At 42.9% G+C, this 26703-nt stretch overlaps 1 protein-coding gene across 2 annotated transcripts in view; it reads right to left on the bottom strand.

Annotated features, from left to right (window-relative positions):
• The window catches only part of Slc25a13 (solute carrier family 25 member 13), a 180098-nt gene that overhangs the window by 47975 nt on the left and 105420 nt on the right, over positions 1-26703 (bottom strand). The window contains exons 7-13 of one of the 2 annotated variants that reach the window (XM_036181810.1): positions 26131-26269; positions 25279-25372; positions 24988-25072; positions 20922-21009; positions 20299-20457; positions 8293-8345; positions 6618-6698 (exon numbers count right to left, since the gene is read on the bottom strand). In XM_036181810.1, the coding sequence (XP_036037703.1) occupies positions 6618-6698; positions 8293-8345; positions 20299-20457; positions 20922-21009; positions 24988-25072; positions 25279-25372; positions 26131-26269 (699 nt within the window). The remainder of the gene's footprint in view (positions 1-6617; positions 6699-8292; positions 8346-20298; positions 20458-20921; positions 21010-24987; positions 25073-25278; positions 25373-26130; positions 26270-26703) is intronic. The other variant, XM_036181811.1, reaches the window with a different exon arrangement.

Genomic DNA, 26703 nt, shown 5'->3' with positions numbered 1-26703 from the left:
AACACTAGGAGGTCATATCTCTACAGCAAACCTTGAGAAAAGAAAGATCATAAAAATAGGACTTAAATCCATTTCAAACTATCACTTCACCAGGCCTGACTGCCAGAGCCTGCATGTTCATTATTTGAGGAAATTTTCTCCCTGGTTGGAAGTGACTGGGCTTGAAATCTCAAGAGACTTCAAGCTCAATGATAAGGCATCTGGCTAGGGGTTAGAGTACCTCCACCATTACTCAGGGCTTACTTACAGAATTCAGAACTAAAAACAGAACAGTGAAGAAGGGTTTGACAGTGTCCTTGGACAGTGGAGAAGATGGATCTGCAAACTGCAGTCTCTTATAACATTTGGGTAAGGTCACCAGTGAAAACTGTCCTTGGGATTTATAAATAATCAAATCTACCCACCAAATTTCTTCTCTCAGTAAGTAACTGAGTAGTAGAGCACAGCTGAGTGACTTGAGGCAATTACCTGGGTCTAGGATGGGAGCTGAGGAGGTTGAAAGGTCAACCGGAGAGGCCAGGTGCCTAACAAGAGCATGAAGTGCATTCTTGAGGCAGCAAATACCATGAAGAGGAGAAACTGACAGTGGACTGAAAAGAGGTGTGGAGAGATGGAAAGTCACTGTGAGAGGAACAAATGGCCACGTGGAGAAAATGAAGGAAACATTCAGCTTCCAGAGCCACTCAAATTTCAAGAACCTTGCGTGTTATTTCATGCTAACGTAAACATTTATTGATCATTGCTGTTTTAGTGAGTTTCTGCTCCCCTGTCAATAGGAGCAATCTGGAGGTCTGGCAAAGAAAATCATGCTCCAGAACTGTTTTGACCTCAAAACTCTTTAATTTAGAAAACATTTAATGAGTTGATAGCAAGTGGCCATGTATTATCTGAGGTCATTGGGATATGGTAGTAACTAAAAGACTCCTCCCTTATGTCTCATGAAGAGGGGCACAGAAGATGCATTGAACTCATGAGAAATACAAACAGCATATAGAACACTTGGAAATGACAAGGGCAATGCTTGAGAGAAGGAGAGAAAGAGAAAATGAGAGAGGAAGGACCTACGGTAAGGAAAGGTGAGGATAACGGACGTGGGAAGCATTGGAAATTTGAATTTACTCAGCAATGGGTACAGGTTAATATTATAACACTGAAGAAAACCCTGCAGTCCCGGTTCGAAACCCTCCGTGGGTTAAATGACACAGTGTCCTAACTATAGGACTGTCTGTATAACAGCTCTGTAAAGACAAACATCTGTAACAGACACATGCAAGAGAGGCAGCATTCTGGCGTCTGGAAGTAATGACTCCACTTACTTCTCTCTGCTGACGAGCAAAGCCTAAGAGCAGCGCTGATGGGACAGCAAAGGCTTAGATCTGGGGAGCCTGGGCGCTCCTATAGCACCAGGCTTGTGTGGAGCATTCAAAAGCAAGCATTTACATCGCTTAGGAGACATCCAGATGTAGTACAAAGCAGAAAAAACATGCGTAACAGTGAAGACCTGCCTCACTCAGGAAGGAGGTAACTCCGAGGAAGGAAGGAGGGAAGGCCACCAGGGGAGCTACCAAGGGCCTCCAGTTACACTCCAGTTTGGCATTTTAAGATAACCAAGAGGCATACTTAGGTCCATACCTCTGTGTTTCCCATGGTTTTTCAAAATAATCATTAACGTCAACTAAATGTGATGTGAAAATGACTAATAACAAAAGTTTGCCTTAAAAACAATACCTGGGATGCTGGGGCCCAGAGAGATAGCTCAGCAGTTAAGAACACCAGCTGCTCTTCCAGAGGACCCAAGTTCGATTCCCACATGGTGGTTAACTACTCCCAGGGGATTCGACACTTTCTTGTGGCTGCCTCAGGCACCAGGCACACAGTTGGTGCACAGACATACATGCAGGCAAAATACTCATATTCATAAAGTGAAATAACAACAACAAAAAATTTAAATCGTTTCCAGGGGAATCACTGAAGTGGTTAATTGGTTAAGGTACTAACTAACTAGCTGCTACGCTTAATAGTCTAAGTTTAATCACTAGAAGCCACATGGTGAAAAGAAAGAGAGCTAACTCTTGCACTTGGTCCTCTGATCTCCACATACATGTGTGCATGGATACACACGCACATACACACAAACACACACATACACACACAAGGAAAAATAAGTATGTGGCCAGCATGATGATAAGCATCTGTAATCCCAGCATTCAGAAGTCTGAGGCAAGGAGACCTCGAGTTCCAGTCTAGTTTGGTTACACAACAAGACCCTGTCTCTAGAAAGGAAAAAAAAAAAAAAAAACCCTTTCCCAAACAAACAATGGCCAAAACAATTAATGCATAGCTATGTAAGCAGATATAAAAATCTTATACATATGAGAATACAGAAGCTGGGCCTAACAGCACAGGCCTGTAATATAAGCTACCTAGGGGCCTTAAGTAGGACAACTCCAAGTTCAAGGCCAGCCTGGACAACTTAATGAGATCTTGTTTTGAAATTAAAATCAGGAAAAAATAATAAAAGAGGTTAGGAGATACAGTTTAGAGGTAGACTGCATACCATGCCTAAAGCCCTAGGTTCACTCTCCAGAACCATAAAAGAAAAAGAGAGTAAGAATACAAGCAGATAATAATAGCATGTGGTTCCATGCTATGTTAGGGAGAAGAATTATTCACATTCCATACCTTTCCAATTGTGCTATACTGTGTTTGTTGGTATAAGAATGCACACACGTATGCACACACACATGCTTATGGAGACCTGGCATTGTCTAGTGTTTTCCTCCATCTTGCTGCACCTTATATATGCAGGCAGAGTCTCTGGCTAATTTTGGCTAGTCTGGTAGCCTGCTTACTTTGGGGAATTCCTATCTCTGTTTCCAATCAGCTGAGATCACAGGGAAACTGCCACTCCCACTTAGCTTTTACATGGGTGTTGGAAATAAGGGCTCAGATCCTCAGGCTTGTGTGGCTAGTGCTTTCCCCACCAAGCCATCTCTCTAGCCCTGGCAGAACTTTATTTACCAATCATTTCCAGAACCAGCAGTGTTCTTATCAATGACTTTTCCCATGAATCAATACAAACTCATGAACATCAGAGGCATTCATGTATGTAAACACATGAGCACACCACAACAGGAAAATACTGGGACTGTATTATCACAATCACAGCCATAGCCTTTACAAAAACTATTACAGAATTTTGTTTTCTATTGATATAAAAATAATTTTTTACTAAGAACAGGCTCTGTAATATAGGTGCTGTTGACACAATTTTTCTGGTGAATATTAGATTTTCATGCCAGATAATTTCTTGCTTTCTTAAAGACAATTACAGCACCACTGTCTTTCCTTACATGGTAGGATTTCATAAGATCAAAGAATCAAAGCCAAAGGTTCCAAACTTCCATACCCCTCACCAAGGCTTTAACCCTACCAGCTCTGGGTTTACTGGAGTCACTGGCAACCTGCTTGAGCTGTGGTCACATGTCCGCTCCTCGACTGAATTTCCTGATGACCTTCACTACTAGGTTCTCAGCCACATTGTTTTACAGAAAGAGAAGGACGCAAAGAGATGGAGCACATATCTTTTGTACCAGCGGAGTCCGAGGGCCCAAGACTCTCAGAATTCTTAATTCAATGAATATATTTAAAAATAGCAGAAAATCCACTCAGAGAAAAACACCACCACCATAAAGATTTCTTTCAGATTCAGGAGTTTAAAAACTCTGGTCTCAGCATCTAGGTGAGTCAAGAATTATGGGGAAAATATCTACCAGTCAGTGTGGGAAGAAAAAAAAGGGAAAAAAAGGAAAGAAAGAAAACTCAAGTAAAAATTTTAGCTAGGGTTCTAAACTGAAACTAATTTCAGGAAGAAGTATGAGCTTTTTACAAAAGTCAGCTTTACACTTTTATATGTGTCAGCAAAGGAAAAGTAGTTTTAGTTTCCTCATTTAACAGTCCTATTTTATGAAGCTAACAAGAACTAGGGTAAGGTTTACTCCTGTGAAGTGCCCGGGACTGTCTCCTCCAAACGTACTTTCATTCTTCTACAATGAGTGAATCAATGAGATTGGCCAGGCCCTGTGAAGACGCAGGCTATGAGCCAATGGTCTCTGCATATTTTCCCTGTTGTTGTCAAAAACACTGTAAAACAGAGAGGGCTTTGTTCAACGAAATGAACAGCTTTGGTTGACGTGAGTGAAAAGTCAGCCATGTGTGCTGACGCTCAGCAATAAGGAAGCAAGGTGAGCTCCTGGGGACTTAAAAGTCAATGCCCAGCCATGCTTGGCTGAGCTAAAGCAAGGAACTGCTCATGGGACAAGAGGTCACAGAACCCTTTGTATTCTCAATTACACAGAGCAGGCCATAGAACTCATGTCTTTCTACGGTATACACAGGTGCTGAAAGAGAGACAGAGCCTAGAAGGAAGACGCTGCTGTGACTTGCACGCACGCACGCACGCACGCACGCACGCACGCACGCACGCACGCACGCACGCATTCGAACCATCCATTCTTCTATCCCCTGGGTTCTTTGCTCCCTACACAACTGCCTAACTGAACTCAAACTTTTCCCTAAAGCAGTGGCTAGTGTTCCGGGAAGGGGCTCAAAACCAGAGGCTTGCCCTTCGGAGGAGTGCCTGTGAGGTAAAGGGTGTCGAACCTCATTTCACAGATATTTTAAGTAGCTGTAAAGCCCGAGTGACTCCAATTTTAAGCCTGTGTTTAGATCAGGCTTGAAAAGGGGCTGTGTCTCTTTACAGTAGCTAGGCACTACTTCTGATGCCAGTCTGTGCTCTGTGTTTGAAATGGGCCACCGTACTTGAAAACAAGACCACCTACAGAGGGCACCTTGACAATGCATGCCCCGGCCGATCTCCTCGGCACCCCAGTACATGTGTGGGCAAAATGCCTGCATTAAGGAAAAAATACATCTCCAGGCTCTGTGCCATGATGGTTACCTGACTAGAGTCATAAAATGAATTTTCATTTTAAATTCTTACACGGTTCCAGCATCATATGTCTATGAAGTTTAAAAAAATGTAACTTACAAAATACAAAATGAAACCTCCACCTTTACCTGATCAAAATATCCTGCTGGCTCAAGGCTCTTTACAACAGGTTGAAGGACTGGGCTAACCTCCGCCTGGAGAGACACCTATCCAGTACCTTAGGCTCATGCAGCATCCTGAAGGACTGTGCTAGATCCAGCCTGTGGAAGCACGTATTTAAATATTAGGAAACAAGCTGGAGAGAAGGCTCTTCCAGAGGGCCCCAGCTCAGTTCCCAGCAGACACCTGAGGGAGCTCACAACTCTCTTGTCAAGGCAGCACACACTTGAAATGCTTTCACAAAGAGACACACATGCACGGGCGCATGCATGCATGTGCACAGGCACACAAACACACACATACACAAATTAATTCATTAATTAAAAATGAGAAAGTCTTGCAACTTGAATGGCAAAGGCAGGCTTGCTTGAGATGAAGAGTCCTTAAGGGGAGTACTTCTGAACTCCTTAAGTCTCTTATTACTACCATGTGTCCCTTGCATTGAAGACATTAAAGGCTCCCCTTTCCATCCTGAATGCTCCTAAACATTCAGGGACAAGGGACCCTACCTGGCCACCTCTGACAGGTCAGTGATCAAACAGAGACAGGCAGCAGCCAAATTCCATCCTCTCATAAAAGTTACCAGGAACATGGGCTCCTGGCACTGCTACATTCAGCCTGAGATAGATAGTGAGTCTCTTCCACACAAGTTTTTCATATCATCAGGTGTCTGCTTCTAAACTCACTGATTTTCAAGGAGGAGGCGGGGGGGGGGGGGGGGGAGAGTCTATTTCTTGCCTGAACAGGCCAATTTAAAAAGAAAAGAAAAATGTGACCTCATCTTTTCTTATATGGAAAGTTACGTGAGGTTAGAAGGGAAATATACCAATATTGGATAGCCTGGGTGATCAAAGTGAGTTTACTTAGTGAACCTTATCTTTAAATGGCTCCAGCCTTTGTGCAAGAGTTAATTGACTTGAAGGGTTTGCATTCACATGGACAAACTGGTCCATGAGACACAGCTAGACAATGTTCTGCTGAGCTTTAGAATGAGCTGCAGGTTGCTCAGCCATATCCCAAAGCAATCAGTCCACACATTTCTGACAAGGCAGAACACCCTCAGCAATCTGCTTCCCAGAGTTTCTCCCAGAAGCCCTGGAAGGGGGAAGGTTCGCTGCCACTTGCAAGACAAAGCCACGCCAAGAGCTGGCTGCAAGGTACAAGCTTAATGCTGGACCCAGCAGAGTCTGCCACTGGAAACAAGGTATTGTGAGGAAATTTCAGAAAGGGCTGGCAAAGCCTTTCAAAGGCCAAACACTCCCAAGGCAAATGAGCGGACGGCAGAACTGACCCAAAGCAATGAGAAATGGTAACAGGCATGAAGATCAGGCAGAAAGATTGACAGTTTACCCTTCCCCTCAGGAACCACAGCCTGTCTAGGAAACTCTGGCCTTGTACAGGATCTGGGGTCAAACAGAAGCCTTAGTTCACACCATGTGCTGGTCGCAGCACTGACACATGTATGAAGAACAGCTTTCCAGTACAGAAATGTAGAAAAGATACTTACACAACCTCCAGCGAAAATCTCTGCCGAAAGCGGAACCGAGCCATCTTTGTGCATAAACTTATCTCTCACAAAATCGTTCACCTTGAAGAGAAATATTTATAGAGGCTGATGAAAAATCTAAAGAAAGTCATTAAACACACAAATATACTTCTGTCAATATATGTTACTTTTTTTCCTCAGTTGATTGCACAAATTAACAGATCTTAAAATAGTTTAAGAGAGACTCTTAATAGCATACAGGTCGTGTGTGTGTGTGTGTGTGTGTGTGTGTGTGTGTGTGTGTGTGTGTACATATATATGACATACACACATACACACACACACATATATGTCCTGTATGACAGGTAAATATATATAGGCATACCTGATATTACAGGTAGAAAAATTAAAAGAAAAATGGCCTAAAGAGCCAAAAGTTTAAAAATGTCCTGCAATTATAGTAGCATGAGAAGGGAGACATATTGATAGCACAGATGAAAACATACATTTTAAAATTTAAAACTTGTCTTATAAGTTATAATTAAAAGTCATAATAAGTCTTTTAACAAGATTTAATTTAAAATAGCATTCCTCACTGAAACCAATGTAGTTTTAGTTTTGTTTGTTAGTTTGTTTTTTTCAGCTTAGTAGATATTTAGTATCTAAAAATTCCTCAGGGGGCTGGAGAGATGTTTCAGCAGTTAACAATGTCTCATGCTCTTTTCGAGGCACCAAGGTCAATCCCCAGCACTGTAAAGTGGCTTCTAACTGCCTGCAATTCCAGCTCTGGGGTGAGCCCATGCCCTCTTCTGGCTTCCGAGAGATACCTGCACACATTTGTCATATGTTCACACCTGCACACACTTGTCATATCTTCACACAGACATAAACTTCTCAGATATACACATTAAAAAATGAGTATAATCTCTGGGGTAGGTACTATAAGCAATTTTAAGAAACAACAATTACATAGTTTGGACAGATATGGGCCAGAGACTAGCTCTCTCAAAGTCCTGTCATCAAATGACACAGAAGTATTACAGGGACCAAGGCTATACAGCCCAGGCTAAAGCCAGAGTTGACTTTTCTAGGGCTCTGAGGCCTTAGGGATGTACGCGTAGTATCTCCTCACTCTCTAGACACTGAAAATGGGTACCAACCACCTGCAGGTGAGCTAGGACAAGCTTCAACCAGACCAATGAGCTCTCAGCATCTGGCTTAGAATGCTCCTCGAACACGCTGTAAAGATGCATTCCAAAGCATCTGGATAAGTGTGAGAGGACATACTGAGAGGTCTGAAATCCTGACTCGGCATTCTGGTTCTCTGACTCATGAGTTAGGCTACTTGAACCCTACTGGCCTCACCCGCTGTACTCCGAAAACCACACTTTAAACTGCAAGGGTAAGATGACAGGTGTCAAGTGCCTACTATGTCAGGTATTGTGGGAACTTCACCGCTGCTGCAGATGATGAAAAGCCACGGCAGCAGCCACCTACCGTCATCTCCAAGCTCATTACAACATTTTTGGATGTTTAATGTTCCACAGACAACAAGGAGAAGTTATGTGCTGACTGCTCTGACCATCAAACTAATTAGCATGGTTGAAGGACCACAAACCTGCTGAATCACAGAAGAATACCTGCTAGACTGTTGAGTCTGTGTCTCTTAACAAGAAGCCCCAATTCAAAGACTTACTGTAAGTTTTATGGCCTTCTCCGGGGCGACTCCCAGTAACTGTGGCAGCAAACCTAAAAATCAACAAGAAGCAGAAGCATATTCAATAAATTAGCATTAACTACACAAATCAACAGCTCTGCAGAGGGGATCACCACTTGAAAACGGGGGCAATCTTTGCTGCAATTTTCTGCTATTACCTTTAATGAGAACACTTGTGATGGAATTTAAGAACTGACTTCTAATAGCCACATCAGCCCTGAGTAAATTCCCTTGCACATTCTGGACCGTTTGCACATTGGGTAAGTCAACAGTGTTAGTAACATAGGAAACCTCATTATCTTGGGGAGCTTGCTCCTTCCCCTCCACCTCCTCCTAACACACACCTTTCTCTTACTCCCTTAAAGGCCCACAGTGCAGTCATTCAGTCACGGGGACAACTATGACATCGTGGTGGGCAGGAACAAATCAAGAGCATGATCTTATGAAGGGAGAGGCCTTTCTGGGACTTGATAACTGGAGAAAATTAATTTCCACGTGAGAAACAGAAGGGGCATTGAAAACAAGGGAGAGTGAGCCCTGTGTGCTCTAGAAGATGGAGAATGTGGGCCTGGCCCATGAAGAGCAGATGAGAGGCGCATAACCGAGGTGAGCACTGGATGGTACAGCCTCGTCAGAGGCTGGCACCCTCCGCCTCGTTTGTTCTGTTAGATGAGAAACGAGGAGCGAGTTTGAAGCATAAGAGTGATGCTTATTTTTTTTCTTTTTCTTGTCTTTCTTTTTTTCTTTTTTGGAGACAGTGCTTCACTATGTAGACCAGGCTGGCCTTGAACTCATGGAGATCTGCCTACCTCTGGTGGGATTAAAGGCCAATTATACCTAGCGCAAATTTATATTTTTAAAACCAACTCTAGCCACGTTGTGGAGACAGGTAACTCGTGTGTGTGTGTGTGTGTGTGTGTGTGTGTGTGTGTGTGTGTGTGTGTGTATGTATCCACAAGTACAATTTCAACTCACATACATAAATCTCACTTTCAGCCTTCTCCAGGGATAAGTATAATCACACATGTTCTTAAAGCTGCAGCCTGAGGCCAGAGCTTGCAGTCTGTGGGCTGTATGTCTCCAAACCCATACATGTGCTTGATTGAGTAGCAGAAGTTTTCAAACATAATCCATCCAAGCTCTTTGCCAAGAAAGAACGACAGATCTGACAACCTTGGGCCTCTTTCTGATGTCTGTTTAAGACAGGTGACATTCTTTTCTTTGGACACAATCTATTCAACCAATTTGTCAAGGTCCCCACCCTACTTTTAAGGCAGACCAGTGAGTGCCCAGTGTTGGCTTTCATTTTATATGTCCTGTTGCTATCCTCGCAATAGAGAAAAGTTTCCTTTTTTCCTTTTAGAAATATGAAAGGGGGGAATGAGGACTATTTAAGAGCAGAACATGACAGCTTGGTGTTTTAGGAAAAAAAAAAAGGTGGGACAGTCAGTCCATTTCACCGTGGAACTACATGATAATGAGGATGCTGACACTAAGAAAAATTAAGACATGCCCATATAATGCTCCCTATGTGCCAGGCACCATTTGAGGTCTCTATTAACCCATTTAATCCTAGTAACCACCCTACAGAGAAGAAATGAAGGTTTCTGGAGCTTAAGTGATGGTAAGCGTTTGGTAAATGGCGAGATGATTTCAAAGCCAAGTTCTTCCTAGTCAAGAGTTCATACCAGCAGGCAACACACAATTGTTCCGTGATTAAGAAGTATTTTCTCCGTAGCCTTTGCCTGTCCCTGACACAGCTTATGGGGGCGGAGGTCCTAAGGCCTTCGAGTTTGTAATGTCTCCTCTGTATTTTCAGATCTTACTGAATTCCTGGGGCCTCTGCTAACTGGATAATATGTAGACCACTAAGAGCTAAGCAGCCAGGGACTTGGCAACCTGAACTCTGTAAAATGGAGCTGGCCCATTCAAGAAGCCCTCTCCAGCAGCATGACTGTGTAGTCTTTGAGGCAATGCATCCTGATTTGCACAGGGGCAGAAAAGTGGAAAGAGGCCTCAGATGGTGAGGAGACAATGGCCAGTTGGATGCTAGGCATCAACTAAGGTCACAAGGAAGCAGAAACCACAAATAAGCAAAGGAACTGGGTGAGTGGAGCAAAAGGGAACGTAGGGCACCAAGTATGGGACCGCCAAAAGAGAAAACACAGACAGAGCCTGGCTATTTTCTGGACCCAGTGAGCCAAGCAGGCTCCAGGGTAACTGCTGCCCCTAGATCGTCATTAGATTTTGCCTTTACTCACTCTCATGTGCACGCATACTAAAAAAGCCTCCCCTCCCTTCCCCTCGCTAGCTTGGGGGAGGCTGTGCTCCCTACACCCCAGATGACCCAGAGCAGGGCTGGAGGGAGTGGGAAGAGCCTCCAGCTGGTGCTCACACACTAGCAAGCACTGAGTCGACAGTGCCTATCAACCTCTGAAGAGGCAACTTGTAATTTGAAGAAAGGTTCTGTTATGATGCAGTGATATGTTAATTTCTTCTAAGAAAATGTGAGCAATTATTACTACCCAAAATCTTGATTTTTTTTCCTTCTGCATTCGGGCCAACCCTCTACTTATGCTTAAATATTTACTTGCTACATGTATTTTTCTCATCATTAAATCATAGTGCAACCCTGAAGACACTGAGATTTGAATGATGATCTCTTGTCTTCATAACTATCCTATGAGTCTCTTTAATGATGACTAAAACCCAGCCTGGAACTAGATGACAGTAGTGTTACATACCATCAGTTCAGCCAGCCTGGAAGCTGGCTGAAACTTGTCCTTCTTGCTATAAATTCAGTGATGTGTTGTGAACATCAAGAAACAAAACAGAAAACCCTCTGTTTCAGACTAAAAATGGAGCAATGAATATTTATTCATGGAGCAACCATCTCCCCAATGCCTTCTGCTTGTGCCCAGTAGAATGGACTGGGATGAACACAAACGGGATGGTTGACTTCTCAGAAAAAAAAAAAAAAATCTCAGTTTACAAACAGCCCTTCTTGTCCACCAAACTACACATGCTATTCTACTTGTCTACGGGTACTAGAAAGAGGACAAAGACACATGAAACCAGTTTGGTAAGTACCTGAGGACAGGGGCATCAAAGTAGCAACATAACACTGTGGGGAGAACCCGTTATTCTGCCTGCAGGATGGGGGTGTATCAAAGAAGCAGCGTTATTTGCTGTGGGACGCTGGGAGTCCACCCAAGCTCTCTGGAGAAGAGATCAAAGCAAATGGAAGGCAGGAATGGCATGTGGAAGAGTACCAAAATCTCAAGATCATGGTCCTCTCAAAATCAGCAAGATGACCAGAGACTGTGGCTGAACCACAGACCTAACAATGATGGCTTCAAAAGGGGCATATACTGCACACCAGGTATTACATCTGTTTTTTCATATACATTAAGACACTGGATTCAAATGACAATCTTATTTGGCACAATACCAAAACTACATTGTCGTCGTCGTCATCATCATCATCATCATCATCATCATCATCATCACCATCATCATCATCATCATCTCTCAAACCATAAAGAAAATGAGGCTGACTCCCAAGGAGCTGCAGGTCACCTGGCTGTTGGATGTGCAACATGGTTCACCTAGGCAGTCTTGCTCCAACCTGTCAGCTCACCTGGTTAGTACCACATTTGAGTCACACTAAGGAGCATGGACCAAATTCTGTAGACATGAGGTGACTTTTAAGATAAAAAGCAAGGTTAACAGGAAGTTCTAGAAGCAGCTGGAGGACATCTGTAGGTAGTTTTAAAAAACACAACAACAAAACTAAAGTAATATAATCAGAGACCACGTTTCCTCATATTAAATGAAGACTTCCCCAAAAGAACAAAACCAAACTACACATCCATTCCTAAGACCTGGGCCAGGTGCTGGCACTGAGCAAGGAGGAGGAGAGAACCATTCTTGTTCTTTACTCTACTCCGGCTCCACGGGAAAACACACGTGACTCCAGGTTACACTAGGAGGTTACAGACCATTCTTAACACTGTCAGCTCTGAACAAAGACCTCCTGAAGGCATCATAAATTGCCAGACAGTGAAAAGTACAGAGGTGGGGATTCCAATAATTCTTCCTAGACGTGGTCCTCGGAGGAAGGGTAACTTGGTTTAGAAAGCCTCCAGTTACCATTCCAGTTACAGCACCTCATTACAATAGCACTTAAAGCTCAGGAACATATGTGTTTGACATCTGGGTAACTCAGCAGAAAAGCCGGGTTTCTAATATAAGATGTTTCTGGTGGTCTCCAGAAATTCATTTTAACCATTCCAAACAGAAACGGGATGTGTGTGTGTTGTTTCTAACTTGTCAAAACAGCACTCCATTTTCCAACTGCCTCAGATGAAATTTATTAGTGCGGTCTCTTTTCTAATCTTCTCTTTTTAACTTAACTCCGTCAGCACACATGGCAATTCTTCCTTGGCACATTTTAATAGAAGGCTGCTAATGCGAGAAAAGATTTACAGGGCACAGAATTAATGCAGTATTTTCTCTTCAAATTTCACGGGTTGAAAATATAAATCACACTGTTTCTTCCCCCTTTGAGCAGTCAATGAGAACGGAGCTGAAGGTGTGGGCACGGAGCCCACACCAGCATCCCAAAAGGAGGTTCCTTTGAGCAATGTGCTCAACCAGAGACCTACTACACTGTTCCGTACCAAAGAACTTTTTATAAATACTTCATAAATATTAGGTAATTCTAGAATTTCAGAGTTGGCAAAGGCTGGGGAAAAGCTCATTAACAATTCAAGCCCAGTTAAAGCTTATTTATCCCCATAGTTGGTAGCAGTTGAGTGGCAAGGCATAAGCTTTGGAAATGGACAGATCGGGGTTGCAATTCTGGGTTTGTGCCTTTTTCTAGTTGAGAGATCTTTCCTGCATTTGGCTTCAAACTCTGTGTTCCCCACTGTTAAAATAAAAATGCTACTTACTATCTACTGTTTATTTTGATAATTTAAAGAACAAATGTATACAAAGCCCAAGACCCTCATCATTTATTTAACATATTCATAACGGCATGCTTCTTTCTACCTCATCAAGCTGTAGCCTTGCATTTCGTCTTTTATTTACAGGGCAACTCAGGCTGAATAACACCTTTGATTCAGAAGTGGGTAAGGGGTAATACAATGCTATCACCATGGCATCATACCTATTGTTGGAAGAGCCCTCCTTAATTGGGGGCACTGGGACTGAGTCTAGGGTCCCCACCTAAAAAAAAACAGCACAGAAATAAAGCGCATCTTCAATGGTTGTTTAAGTTCAAATACAATCTTTTAGTTAAATATTTAAACAGGTCCCAACTTCTGCTGGTAAGCAACTGTTGACACTGTAATTTCTCCCGAGTGGCAGAGGGGTCCCAAGACTAAGGGCACAGGCCTGAGGCCCCACTGCAAGGTTTAACTTCCAACTGTTGTTTACTGGCTGTGAAGCTGTCTGTAAATGAACTTATCTCTTTGTGCGTTAGTGTTCACCCCTTCCCCAGTGGGAAGAATCAGGGTCCCACCTTCTTCGGCTAGTTATGAAGATAAAATGAGTTTATACAAATCTTAAGAACAGTGCCAAGCACACAGTAAAGGCTTCAGAGGTGGACTGTATCATTCCCATTATAACAACACTAAACCTTTGTTCTCCTCCTCTTTCTCTCTGGGAACAGACTCCAGGTAACAGCTTGGCAGCTTGGTCCCTGGCACCCGAGAGTGCCTGCCTGCAGCTAGACTCACATGGATATTTTCATGTTCGTTAACAACTCTCCCACCAGGCTCCAGGCTTTTCATGTTTAGCTTTTCTCTCCAGAGAACACACTGCTCAAACTTCCTCCTAGAAGGTGCCTTTCATAGAACAAAACCAGGTGGGTGACGCCACACCTCCCAATCTGCCACTCCGTCATGAATACCAGGCTCTCTGGAGAAGGCAGTAATCAGAAGTCAGCTCCATCATCCATGGAAACTGTGACCAACGTAACTGCTATTTGAACCACGCTACACAAGCCAAGCAGGTCTTCTGTGAAGGCAACAGGGCCTCTCACAAGCAAGGAACTCACAACCTAAGGCTGCAAAGCTGTGTTAGTTCTGACAAAGGCCAGCTCAGGAGTGCCAGCCCTAAGAAAGGTGGAATAGCCTGCACATAATAGGGTGGAAGGAAGGCATGCAGGCTGGAATTTAGTACGAAAATGAATACACCTGACACCCCTGCTCCCTGAAGCCACAGCCTGCACACTTTGAACCCAGTGGTAACCCTCTGTGTTGTCTTAGCCTCCTGACCTCACTATACTTGTCCCCTCGTCTCCAGAGAGCCCCCCTTGCTTCCAACGTCAGATTAACCCTCACCCGGCAGCCATCAGCACTCCATACAGCCCGCCTTACAGCTTTTCATCTCATGCCTTTCTCTCCACACTAGTTCAGGTCTTCTTTTTTCCCTCCTCCCCACTGCAGAGTTGATCTGCTTCTGACTCATACTGCCCCGGGCAGGAGGCTCCTCCACCTTGGCAAACACACTATCCTGTTTCAAAGCCTCACTACAGTCCAGTTCTCCACAGACTCTCAGAGCAGCTAGATTATCCGTGGTGGCTAGATTATGGGAGTGGAGGGTGGGCAGGAGAGTGGGGGTGGGCAGGAGAGTGGGGGTGGGCAGGAGAGTGGGGGTGGGCAGTTGGGATTTCAATGCTTGTTTTTTGGGTTCTATGATTCATTAGAATTTTTGACCGCAGTCTACACTAGGGTTCAGGATGCCTTTGGGAGTCTAAGTATTGATAAAAGTTTAGAAAAAAGCAGGTCTTTTGATGCTTCTGTCTTGGGGTTTCCCAGAAGTAAAGACAGGGGAGAAGCGTCATACAGTCTCCTTCAGTTTTGTACTGGAGTGCGTGGTAACTTTGCATATGCTGGCCATCTAGCATCTACACTATGAAGTTTAATCCATTTCAATCTCAACAAGGACAATAGCCATTGAAATACTACTGTTCCAGAAGTTTGAAACCGATTTGTCATTAATCTCTCCTCCAGGTTACATAAAATCCCCAAACCTGTCAGCCTCCGGAACTGGCTACGCTCACTTCTCCTACGTACCCACTCCTCACCCACCCCAGGTCAGATGTGTTGCCTCGATGTCTACGAATGAGTGTCCAAGTCTTCTGCTCACTCCTGATTTCCTACAAGCGAGTATCTGTCTTTTGATTTCTATAATCTGACATCATAAATGAAAATGTAAAGAAACTGGGCGTGAAAATTAGATTCAAAGCAGCCCATTCTGCACAAAATGAACATTTTGCTGGGCAAGAGTGGGCAAGGATGACTCAAGGGAGCTCAGGAAGGAACTGTGGTCTCTTCAAAGGTGCACATGTCATTAAGTGTTGCCAGTAAGAACGACCAAAACTTGAATGGTTTTATTTAGTGTCAGGATTTTTAGGTCTATTTTTATCCACAAGAGTAAGTATGATGGAGAGCTCTCAGGAGAAACCCACTGAATTTAGATTCTATCAACTACACTGCCACCAACCATAACAAGAGACGTGGCTTTAACTAGCTGTCCACTAACGTTTTCCTAGAATATACTGCAATCAATGGCTTCCGGAAATATCACCACAACATCCTCTAGATGTCACCTTGAGAACATGCCAGGATTGAGGATGACTGCTTGGAACCACAAAAACAATTTGAAATAGACAGCTCTAAAATTTTGCACGTCTGATTGAATGGGCTAATTTGAATAATTTTTAATTTTTGTAGGGACTGACTTTTATTTTATTATTCATTTTAAATTAAGGCATGGTTCATACAATGATCACATTTGCTTTTCTGGGATTTTTTTCTTATATTTTTTATTTCAAAAACAAGCTTTAGGGTTCTCCCACCAACAGAAACAGAAATCCTTTAGGTAGTATCTCTCATGAACTGTGATGAATATATACACACATATATTCAATATATTTCTTGGGTAAATTTCCTGTGCCCAAAGTCCTCCCAAAACATCTCCCAATGTCGGAGGCTCCTCATCTTACGCCCTGGGCACTGGAGAGGAGAGGGGTGCTATCAGTTCAAAAGCAGCAACTAGTTATGTCTGGAACGTTAAGAACATTTGATTATGGATGACTACCCAGCAACTGTTTCTCTTAGACCAGCTCAGACTATGGCAGGCCAATGACTGACTCAATTTGCTCAAGCAGTTCATTCACAGCAAAAGAACTGTCAGGAATTCATTAAAGTCTCAAACACCTTTGAGTGAGTTAAATCGCTCTGGAAACCTGGGAGGAAACAAAGATTTTTACGAGTGACTTCAGGGAATCCTAGATTATCCACTTAGTCTAAGGGTTAGACGTTCAAAATTTACAAAAATACCTGAGAAGAGGGAGTCATTTTCTTGTAAAGAAAGAGGAATTTGAAACCAGAGTCACAGGACTCCTAAGGTGTTCCTTCCCAACAACCAAGAGTTGTGGGAAAAAATACAGTCCTGGGACTAGAGCAAAAGCCCTACGCTGGGCGCAGGAAGCCGGGGCTCACCAGCTCACAATTCTAGGTTTCCCAACTCTCCAAGGCGCTCACTCACTCCACTGAACTCTACTGCTGTCGAGCAGCCTTCCTGGTGAGCAGGGGCAGGGATCCAGATGTGTGTTCTGATTATTGCCCCCCCCCCCCCCCCGTAAGTTGCAGGGCTGTGGCAGATGCTGGCAGTTGCCAAAGGGAAGACAAAAGCAAACCCACAAGCCATAAGCACTGTCAGACTTCTGACCTAACCCTCACTCTGATCCCATAGGGAACTACTTCTAAATACAAACTCAGCTTCCAGTGTTCCTGCTGTGAGAAAAAAAAATAGTGTGGCATGGAACCAATAGCCTTGGAATAAAAACATGATGCAGAGGTACCCGCTTTCACAGTGGTTTGCCAGCCCAGCATTTGTGAAAGCATATGCAGAGGTAGTTCTAAATAGGAGAGAGACTTCATTTGTACCAAATTTTCAAATTATCCTATTTAGGAAATATGATCAACTACATATTTTATGGTGGAGAAAAGCTCTATCTCATGCAAATTCTAAAATATGAGAAAATGTCTAATGTTTCATAGCTCATTTATAAATTAGTGATAAACTCCAACATTTCAACTACTGCCAGTACAGAGTATTAACAGCAGCAAGTTTATAGTCCTCCTTAGACCATTTTCCTCTATAATTATAAAACTTCAAGAAACTATCATACTATATTTAATGTGAAACATACAGAGAGTCGCATGAGGATGTCTTATATAATAATTTTATATATAAAGGCTGAGTTAAGAACTACTTGTCTTTTTATCTCTATTATTTTTAATAGTGACTATTTCCCATGGGTTACCTACAGTTCATTTAGTCTCTCTCTGGCCCATTTACACACACAATGATTGTGCACAAAAAACTCAAGAGTACTGGTCCCTCAGCAGTCCAGAATAGAAATACATCATCTTCAGGGCCTTATTCTTCTTAACTTTAACTATCTATTATCTCTTTGCTCAAGAGTCAAATTAAAGACAGCTACTAAGCAAGAGTTTTACAGTCAACTTTTTGTTTTAAAATCCATCCTCTAGCAAAGAAAAAGACTCAGGAAGAAAAGAACATTAGTGAGTCCCGGTGCTAATCTTATATTCACATTCTACTTATCATCCTGACAAACACATGCAGTCCCTGCCCTGAGGGGTTGTGCACCCAAAGCAGGTTAGAGAAATGGCTATTTATAAACCTGGAAACAGGCAAGGGCTGTCTCTTGGTGCCTAGAAGGAGCCTCCTCTCTCTATGTCAGCTCACTCTCCCATCTGGAAGTTAAAAGCAATGTATCTTCTCTCTACACCCACAGCTCCATCCTCAAGAGGGATGAACTGTTTTTCACAGCCAGGCACTCAGCTTCAGTGCCCTCTCTGCTCTTCAGTCCATGGGGTCAAAAGGTGAGGTCACCTAGAGAAAGATCTAGATATAACCAGGAATCGGGATGTGCCAGGAGTAGTCACAGAGGCAAGAAAGGGGACAGAAAGTTAAAACACAAGCAAACCGAAGGAATAACACTGTGTGAGAGGCAGGGTTCTCACAACTGAAAAGGCATCCCTACCATTATTTCAATACCCATAAAAGTATGCAGCAAAGCAACATCAAGACTTGACAGCTGCGCACACTAGAAGTTCAAAGTGTTCCTTTAAAACACACCACCACCACCACCACCACCACCACCACAGATGCAGGTAAGGTGGTCATTTTTACCTGAGTTACTGTAGAGCAGTAACTGTGACATTAACCTTGTACTACCTGGGAGCCATTTTATTTGAAAGGTTGTTGTCACCAAAGAGGAAAAGCATTTCAAATGGAAGGTGGTGACCCTACAGGGGTCATCATTAATCATCTAGGGTCAAAGGCCTTCCAAATTGTAATAGGAGGCAGGGGGCAAAGGAGAGAAGAGAGAGAAAAGATCAAAAGGCCTTTGATGAGGGGTATCTCCCACACAATGGCACCTGCAGAATGGAACTCGGCAGTTGGAAGCCCCAGCTTCTAAGGTGACAGGGTTTGTGTTCATTAACTCAGCAGCTTACTTTGGAGACTAAAGTCAGCAGGTGGCAGAAGAGGCCTAGAGGTCTCTCTCAGGGCTGTCACTTTCATCATACCTCAGCAGAGTACAAGACACTCTTTGCTTCTCCAAGACCAAGCGCTAGGATCGCCAGGAGGGAAGAGGTGCCATTCAACAAATGGCAAAGGGCCCGCCATAAACCACCTGATAGTTCTGCATTGGAGCTTAAGAAAATGTACAGATCTGCTCTTTGCAAAAGGCAAGCAAAGGGAGTAAGGGCATGTCTCCTCAGGCCAAGCCTGACAGAACAGAAGGTCTGTGGGACCCATGGTTAGTAATGATGCACTTTTTCCTCCTGTTAACACTGTTTAATAAACTTGACATGTGAAAGAAGCAGGTGGACAGAGAGAATGCCATGGCTATGTGTGAATCAAATCCATTCAGATGAAGGAAAGGGGCAATTAACTCAGGATGTGGTGAGCAAGCAGCAAGGCTCCAGTGGACACTTGGTTATCTGCCTGATTCAGTACTAGTTTTTGCAGCATCTACAGCAGACTATCCCAAGACCTTTAGTGGGTGATTGACACTCCAAACCTTGTACATCCCACTTTTCCTATATGTACATACCTAAGGAAAAGTGGAATTTAAAAACATGACACAGCAAGAGATGAGCAACAATAACATTAATAAAACAACCCTAGATATATCCTGTCGTTAAAGGTGTATGGATGTGGTCTCTCCCAAAGTCTCTTAGTGTAAGTCTGTCCTCACTCTTCCTGGGATAATACAAGCTGACATGACGCCTCGGTGATGTGAGAAAGAGAGGAAACGACTGTGGGATGTAGCGATAAGATGCTACTGACCTGAAGATAAGTGAGGCAAATCAAAGGCTGCATCTTGGTGCAGAAACACAGGTGAGTTCATCATCTTCCTCAGACTAGTACACTATTTACAATTGGTGAGTTGCTTATTTCTGGAATTTTCTAGTCTGTATTTTTAGAGCATGGTTGACCATGAATAACTGAACCCATGGAAAGTGATAGCATGGAATGGGGACCACTGGACATTCCAGGAGATTCACAAATCTCAAGCAAGCTGTGTCCTGATCTTGGGATTCGTTTCCCTGCTAGATGGTGGAATACTCGAAGAACACAAACAATAAGCCTTTCAAAAACTCACTAAAAACATGTATAAAAATAATTTATTATTTTAAGAAATAAAACACACAACAGAGCAATAGGAACAGCTTTCAGACTATGGGCTGTTTTGATTAGCCATGCCCTGGATGCCTACAGCTACACCCATTAGCATGGATAATTGAGAATCTGCTGGATTTCCATTTTAACACACTCTCTCTAATTCATTTCAGGCACTGAGCTGGGAAAGCCAAACCTTGGCTATGATTCCACTTACACAAATGCAGCACTGCACCACTCTGCTGTACTAACCTCTGTACAGTCCGAAGAAGCCTTCGTAACGGAGCACTTTCTTAAAACAGTCAAAGCTGTTCTTATACATGAGCTCTCCCACAAAAGAGCCAGTCGATCGTTGGTTCTGCATTCGAGTCTTTACAAGGTCAATAGGATACACAGCGGTGGCCCCAACAGCTGAAATTAAGTAATGCCATTATCTCAGCCGGAATTAAGGTGAGTTGGGGGAAAGGGACAGGTAGATTAAAAATTAAAGAAAGATTTGAAAACAGATTTGTGTGTGTGTGTGTGTGTGTGTGTGTGTGTGTGTGTGTGTGCGCACAGAATTCGTGAACTACCTTCTTATACTCTTATTTGTAGATTTTTATTCCAGTGCCCCCTGGCAAAAGGATGTCACTAGAGTTTAAATTAAAAGTATTATCATCAGCAAAGTCTAACCTCAGAAAAGGGAGAGAAAAACATCACTTGTAGGATGCTGCCCACGTTCAAGTGTAGGAAAAGTCCCCTCTGCTGTGGTGCCCCCCACAGATGCAGGCTGGTAACTGCCTTGGGGAATGATGCTGAAAGCAGGGAGGCCGGAAACGGGAGGAGAGACCACAGGACAACACAGAAGTGACCACTGACACTCATCCGTGACTAACCTCCAGCAACAGAACCCAGACCAAACCTGTAGGCTGACTCTGCGACCTGGAGAAGAACCGGCCGAGCAACATCACCTGAGGCCTTCTGCTTCACATATGAGCACAGTGGCAAGCAGCAAGCAGGAAGCCAGGACAGAGAGGGGACAGAACAGAAACATGTATGGTTATTTAACATATCACTGGCTGAAATCTACATCTAATACAAGTGAAACAGAAGGATAAAATGAGATCTGAGGTCATCAAATGCTTATTAATAAAAGGTGTTTGGCTACTAAGCATGACTGAAATTGCATTGGGACATAAAATAATGACATGAAAAATAATGTTATGAATCATCTTTCAGATGTTCAGTTCTCATTAGTGTTCATGGAAACGTCAATGTAAAAATACCAAGAAGACATCATTCTTGATTAATCAAACTGGCTGGGCTTTTTATTTGAATATTGTTTGGGTTTTAAATGCTAATACTCAGACTAATAAGAATTGATAAAATTTTTATATATACATCCAAACATTTAAAATGAATGTAATCTCTAATGATGAAATACTTACTTTAAATTAGGCAAGAAACAGGAATGAAAAACAAGAAGAAGAAAAAATAAGGACTGGGCTCTTTAAAAATCAGCACCCTCAGCCGGGCAGTGGTGGCACAAGCCTTTAATCCAGCACACGGGAGGTAGAGGCAGGCGGATCTCTGAGTTCGAGGCCAGCCTGATCTCCAAAGCAAGTTCCAAGAAAGGCACAAAACTACACAGGGTTGGGAGGGTGAGGTTGATCTCTGTGAGTTCAGGGCCAGCTTGATTTACATATCAAAGTCCAAGCAAACCAGAACCACATAGTGTCTCAAAAATAAATAATAAATAAATAAAATAACAATCACTTTTAAAACAAAAAGTATATCATTTAAAATGGTATCTCCAAAGAAGAGATGATGCTGTTTAAAAAAAAATGTTCACAAAACTCTTATTTTATAAAGAAAACATAAGGGGTTGGAGAGCTGGTTAGGTGGTTAAGAGCATTGGCTGCTCTTCCAGAGAACCCGGGTTCAATTCTCAGCACCTTCATGGTAGCTCACAACTGTCTGCAACTTGTCTTAGGATCTGAGGCTGACCCCAGCCACACATGTGGTACACAGATGTAATGGAAGCGAAACACTCATACACATAACAATAATTTAGTAAATTTTTTAAATGAAAGAAGACAAGCTGAAAAGGGCATGGTGATTGAGAAAGTATTTATGGTATTCGTTTACCTTTATTAAATGCTTGAGATATTTCATGGCATTTTCTTTACATGTGTGTGTTTTGCCTGATGCATGTGTATGTACCACATGTGTACCTGGTACCCGTGAGGGTATAGAATCTCCCAGAACAGAAGGTAAGGATGGTTGTGCACCACCATGTGAGCGCTGGGAACTAAGCCCAGGTTCACTACAAGCGCAACAAGTGCTCTTTGTAGCTCAGCCACAACTCCAGCTCTTCATGGTATTTAAAAGAAAATGAATTAAGTAGAATATGAGCCGGGCAGTGGTGGCGCACGTCTTCAATCCCAGCACTCGGGAGATGAGCCAGGCGGATCTCTGAGTTCAAGGCCAGCTTGGTCTACAGAGTGAGATCTAGGACAGGCACCAAAAACGACATAGAGAAACCCTGTCTCGAAAAAAGCCAAAAAAGAGTAGAATATGAAGTCTTTTGTTATTGTTAAGATTATTTGTTGATATACACACATATAAAGTTAATACTAATATTTTGACATCTCTATTACCTAGTGACACTCAAAATGTTTACAATGGCCATCATAACTAGATGGGCAAATTATAGGTGATTGTAAAAAATTTTTCCACATTTGGGCCATCTTCCTAAAATCTGTATTTCTAGGCAGTCAGCTGTCTACTGTAGTTCTTGTGACCGGCTATCTTTCACATTTCTAAGGCCAAAACATTTTAGAATATTGTACTATCCTGTCAGTGTAAATAAAGTATTAACTTTGTCCCACAGAGCTGTCAAGTAAGGGTGACATACAGTCAGCAACAAATAATACCTGTTGAATGAATAAATACATTCAATAAAATTTGTTTTCAAAAGGCCTGATAATTAACATCAGCGAACAATGAAAACAATCACCAACCTCAGCTACCAACCCACTGAATTTTAACTGCTGTCAATGCAACACAATTCCAATACAATGAGATCATCTGAAATCTTCAGTCATTTAATGGAAAACAGCTTTACATAGAAATATGCATGTCTAAGAAGGTAAAACATTTCTTCTGCAAATACCAACTCTACCCCAGTACTCTACCTTCAGTGTGAGAGAAGTATTCAGAGGAGGAATATTATTGTATTTGCATTTATGAAAACACATGATACTAAAAATGTTCTGGCATCAAAATAATGAATGAGAGTACTTTAAAGACAGTACAGGAAGGGACCTGCCCTTACTGCTGACTCTTCCTCTAAAGAACAAACCAATTCCAGGTTCCCATTTAACTTTTAGAAGCTACAAAATGCAGTCTATTCTTCAAATGGCATGGGGAAAGGAGTCCACCTTCACTGCTCCCTGTCTAGGACAAACAGCGCAACAGCTATAGGGAGCCGGGATAAATCAACTGGCCCACGAGTAGATGACCTGCCTTGTTTGAATTTGTCAGGCGCAGTGGGGTCCATGCAGTAGAAAGCACACTAGGTTTCAGGTAGGGTTGCTATGAATTGCTCTAAAACCTCTGAGCATCAGCCAGTCACTTCCTACTGTAGCGGAGTTCATCAGACTCCTCTAACCCTTTCGTGGCCAGCATCAACAAGCACCCCTTACGAGCCCTCCAAAGCTGCAAGGGGCACAGAGGGAAAAGGGAGAGGCACTGCTGCCAGGGGGAAGCAGATCTGAAACAGCCCCTCTGCTTCCCTTAATCCCCAGATTTCTACAATCGCTGGTGGCATGCAGACGAAGAGATAATTATCTCAGACACAGTGTCTGAAATCAAAGGGAGGAGAGCAAGGCTGCTTCCACCTCTGCCCGGGATTACACAGTTCTTTCTGCTGCACCAGGGGTAATCGGCTTCCTCTTTTAACCACAGCCAGCTGCTTTCCCAGAGGTGCCTAGTTAGGATTTACTGAGCACACACCCACTCCTTCCACTTCCATGCCTCACACAAAACTCACTGCTGCCTCTGGGTGGAAGGAGCTAAAGGGAGGAGGGTCCTGGCTCCAGGCCTGACAACCCTGAAAATGCAGCCCCAGTCAACCCATTGTGGTCAAACTGGCGTCTCTGTACAGACCCAGAGCTCCAAGCCAACAACAGTTAAGTCTCACAAGATTCGAAGATGGCTTAGCCTTAAAGGCGGTCTTTTTCTAAAAATGACGCTCTGTCTGTTCATGGATTTATTTTACAAGTGCCATGCAGGCAAAGCACATGCAATAGGCATGCTCTCTCAGTCCCAGCTACAGAGCTGAGCAAGGGTTAAGTGAGGAGGTCCCATGTCTTAAGTTTTTGACTCGTACAACTCCAAGACATGGGCTTCTGTTAACCATAAAATAAAATTTAGCATTCCTAACATTGTTTCCACATAACTTATGAATCCTTTCACAGAGAAAATAGGTCTAAAAGCCTCTGAACTATGACTCCAGACTAAACAAAATTATCTCATTTTGATACTCAGAAAAAAAAACGGAAGGCATGGCTGTGAGACAATGCTCTGACAGTGCCCCACTGAGGAGCAAAGACAGCCTCCATTTAGCAACGCCAGATGCTTCTGGGGACAAGAACCAGTGCTCCATGCCCACGTCCCTCAGTACCAGATGGAAAATAGAAAGGAGCTGCTGTGTTGGGAGTGTTGGGATTTCTAGTGTTGGGGAAACTGTCCTGTCTTTCTAAGAAATGCAGGCCCTGTGTCTGTTCACCAGAAGGTTGCTGAACAATTTCCCTTTTCAGCCCCTTCCAATGCCTGCATTTGGGAAGCAAAGCTGGAGAACAATTGAATCAGAAACTAATGCTGGGAAGGCAGCGGAAGTGTAAGGGGCCCGGTAACTCTGTGGAAAACACCAGGTAGATCTCATTCCTGCTCACTCACCTGCCTCTGGGCCTCAGCCAAATTGAAGGGCAGCATTCCTTCTTCGAGGGGAGCAATCCGCTCAATGTCTGCTAAGGTCATGCGTCTGGACAGAGAGCAAAGATAACAATGACTAAGGCCTAGATTTTTTAAATTCACATTATAGAATTCCAGAATGTTCCTTTTATCACTTCCATATTTCACTGTTGTCCTTCATTATTTGGTTTCTCTCTCTCCTGCTGTATTCTCCCTACACCTCACTCCTAACCCCCCTTTTATTAAACTGACTTTAAAAAAATAAAAACAACTTACCCCCTTGGCTCATATAAATCTGCTAACTGAAACAAGATGTCAACTTCCATGGGTGTAACCTGACCAAACTTCTGGGCTGCCAGAGCAAATTCCTCTGTATGGAGAGAGAGAGAGAGAGAGAGAGAGAGAGAGAGAGAGAGAGAGAGAGTCAGTCAGTCAGAGAGAGCAACACTAAGTTCATCATTTATGTACTCAAAGCAGTGGAGGAGTGGAAATCATCACATGTCATGTCATCATGGCATCATCCCACCTCTCCCCAGTTCCTTCACCCACATGGAAAAGAGGGCAGGCCGCCACCCTAACACTCAAAGCAAAAGCTTGGTGCCATCTGAAGACTCCCAATGAACGACCCTGAATGGTATTCCAATCACAGGGCAAGGAAAAGAAGGAAGTGTGTATGACACTTCATCTGGCTCCTGGTACCGAAACCCAGAATCCCCAAGTGAATTTTCTAGGGTTTTTTTTTTTTTTTTTTTTTTTTTTTTAAAAATCCCACTGAAATGCTGATAGTATCTTCTCTGAGTTCACAGATAGCATATACCATCATCAATATACATTTCTGGAACTCTCACATATTTTTGAGGGCCATGGACCCGCCTTCTAATTTGGCTCAAGTTCTTATAAGAACTGAAAAGATTCAACAAACACTGTATCTTGTCTTCATTCAAAGGCTGTCTTCAGTTTACCAAAAATTTCATGAAGATTGTTTGCCTTAGCTTATCTGATCACAGAATGGAGCCCACACATCACCAATTAATTAACATGTATGAATGGGATAGAAAATTCTAATATTAACTCCAGGTTACCTTTCTCAGCCTAACACACTTGAAGCAAAAATTCTGCTACACTCACCCTTAGTCACCTCCACGTCTTTCCTGCTGCCAGCCAGAGTGCTGTAGATCTTTCTAATGAGTTCCATGTTGTTAAGGAGTGAATTAAATCCATTAAAATATGAGAAACTAACTTGATGGGATGTCGTGCCTCCGGCAGCCTGGGTGAGTAGAAATCAAGAACGAGAGTAAGAAAAAAAAGATAAATAGGTGAAGAGATTTCAAAGGAACATATATTTAATGCTGTTTTGGAAGTAACCAGAAATAATCTAAAGCATTTTCCTTTCATATTGGAACTGAAGCAATAAGTAATTTTTAAAAGTAACTGCAACCCATCATGGCAAAGGCTTGTACTTCCATATACAACTCCTGGAAAACTAAATAAATACATGTGTAGGATTATAACAGGACAAGTAGTCATTTACAGAGATCAAATTTCAGCTAGAAATGTTTTATAAGTTGGTTTATTTCATCTAAAGAGCAAATCTTAAGTCCTTAAACATACAAACTGGCACACTCATGTATGTGCTCATACATGCAAAACTGGATTTTATCGGTGCACACACACTATGAGAAGTGACTAATAATGCAACCT

The sequence above is a fragment of the Onychomys torridus genome, chromosome 3 (genome assembly GCF_903995425.1).
Source record: "Onychomys torridus chromosome 3, mOncTor1.1, whole genome shotgun sequence".
In the NCBI taxonomy this organism is placed as follows: domain Eukaryota; kingdom Metazoa; phylum Chordata; class Mammalia; order Rodentia; family Cricetidae; genus Onychomys; species Onychomys torridus.
The sequence above is the reverse complement of the archived record's forward strand: the minus strand, read 5'-3'. Positions and strand labels throughout refer to the sequence as shown.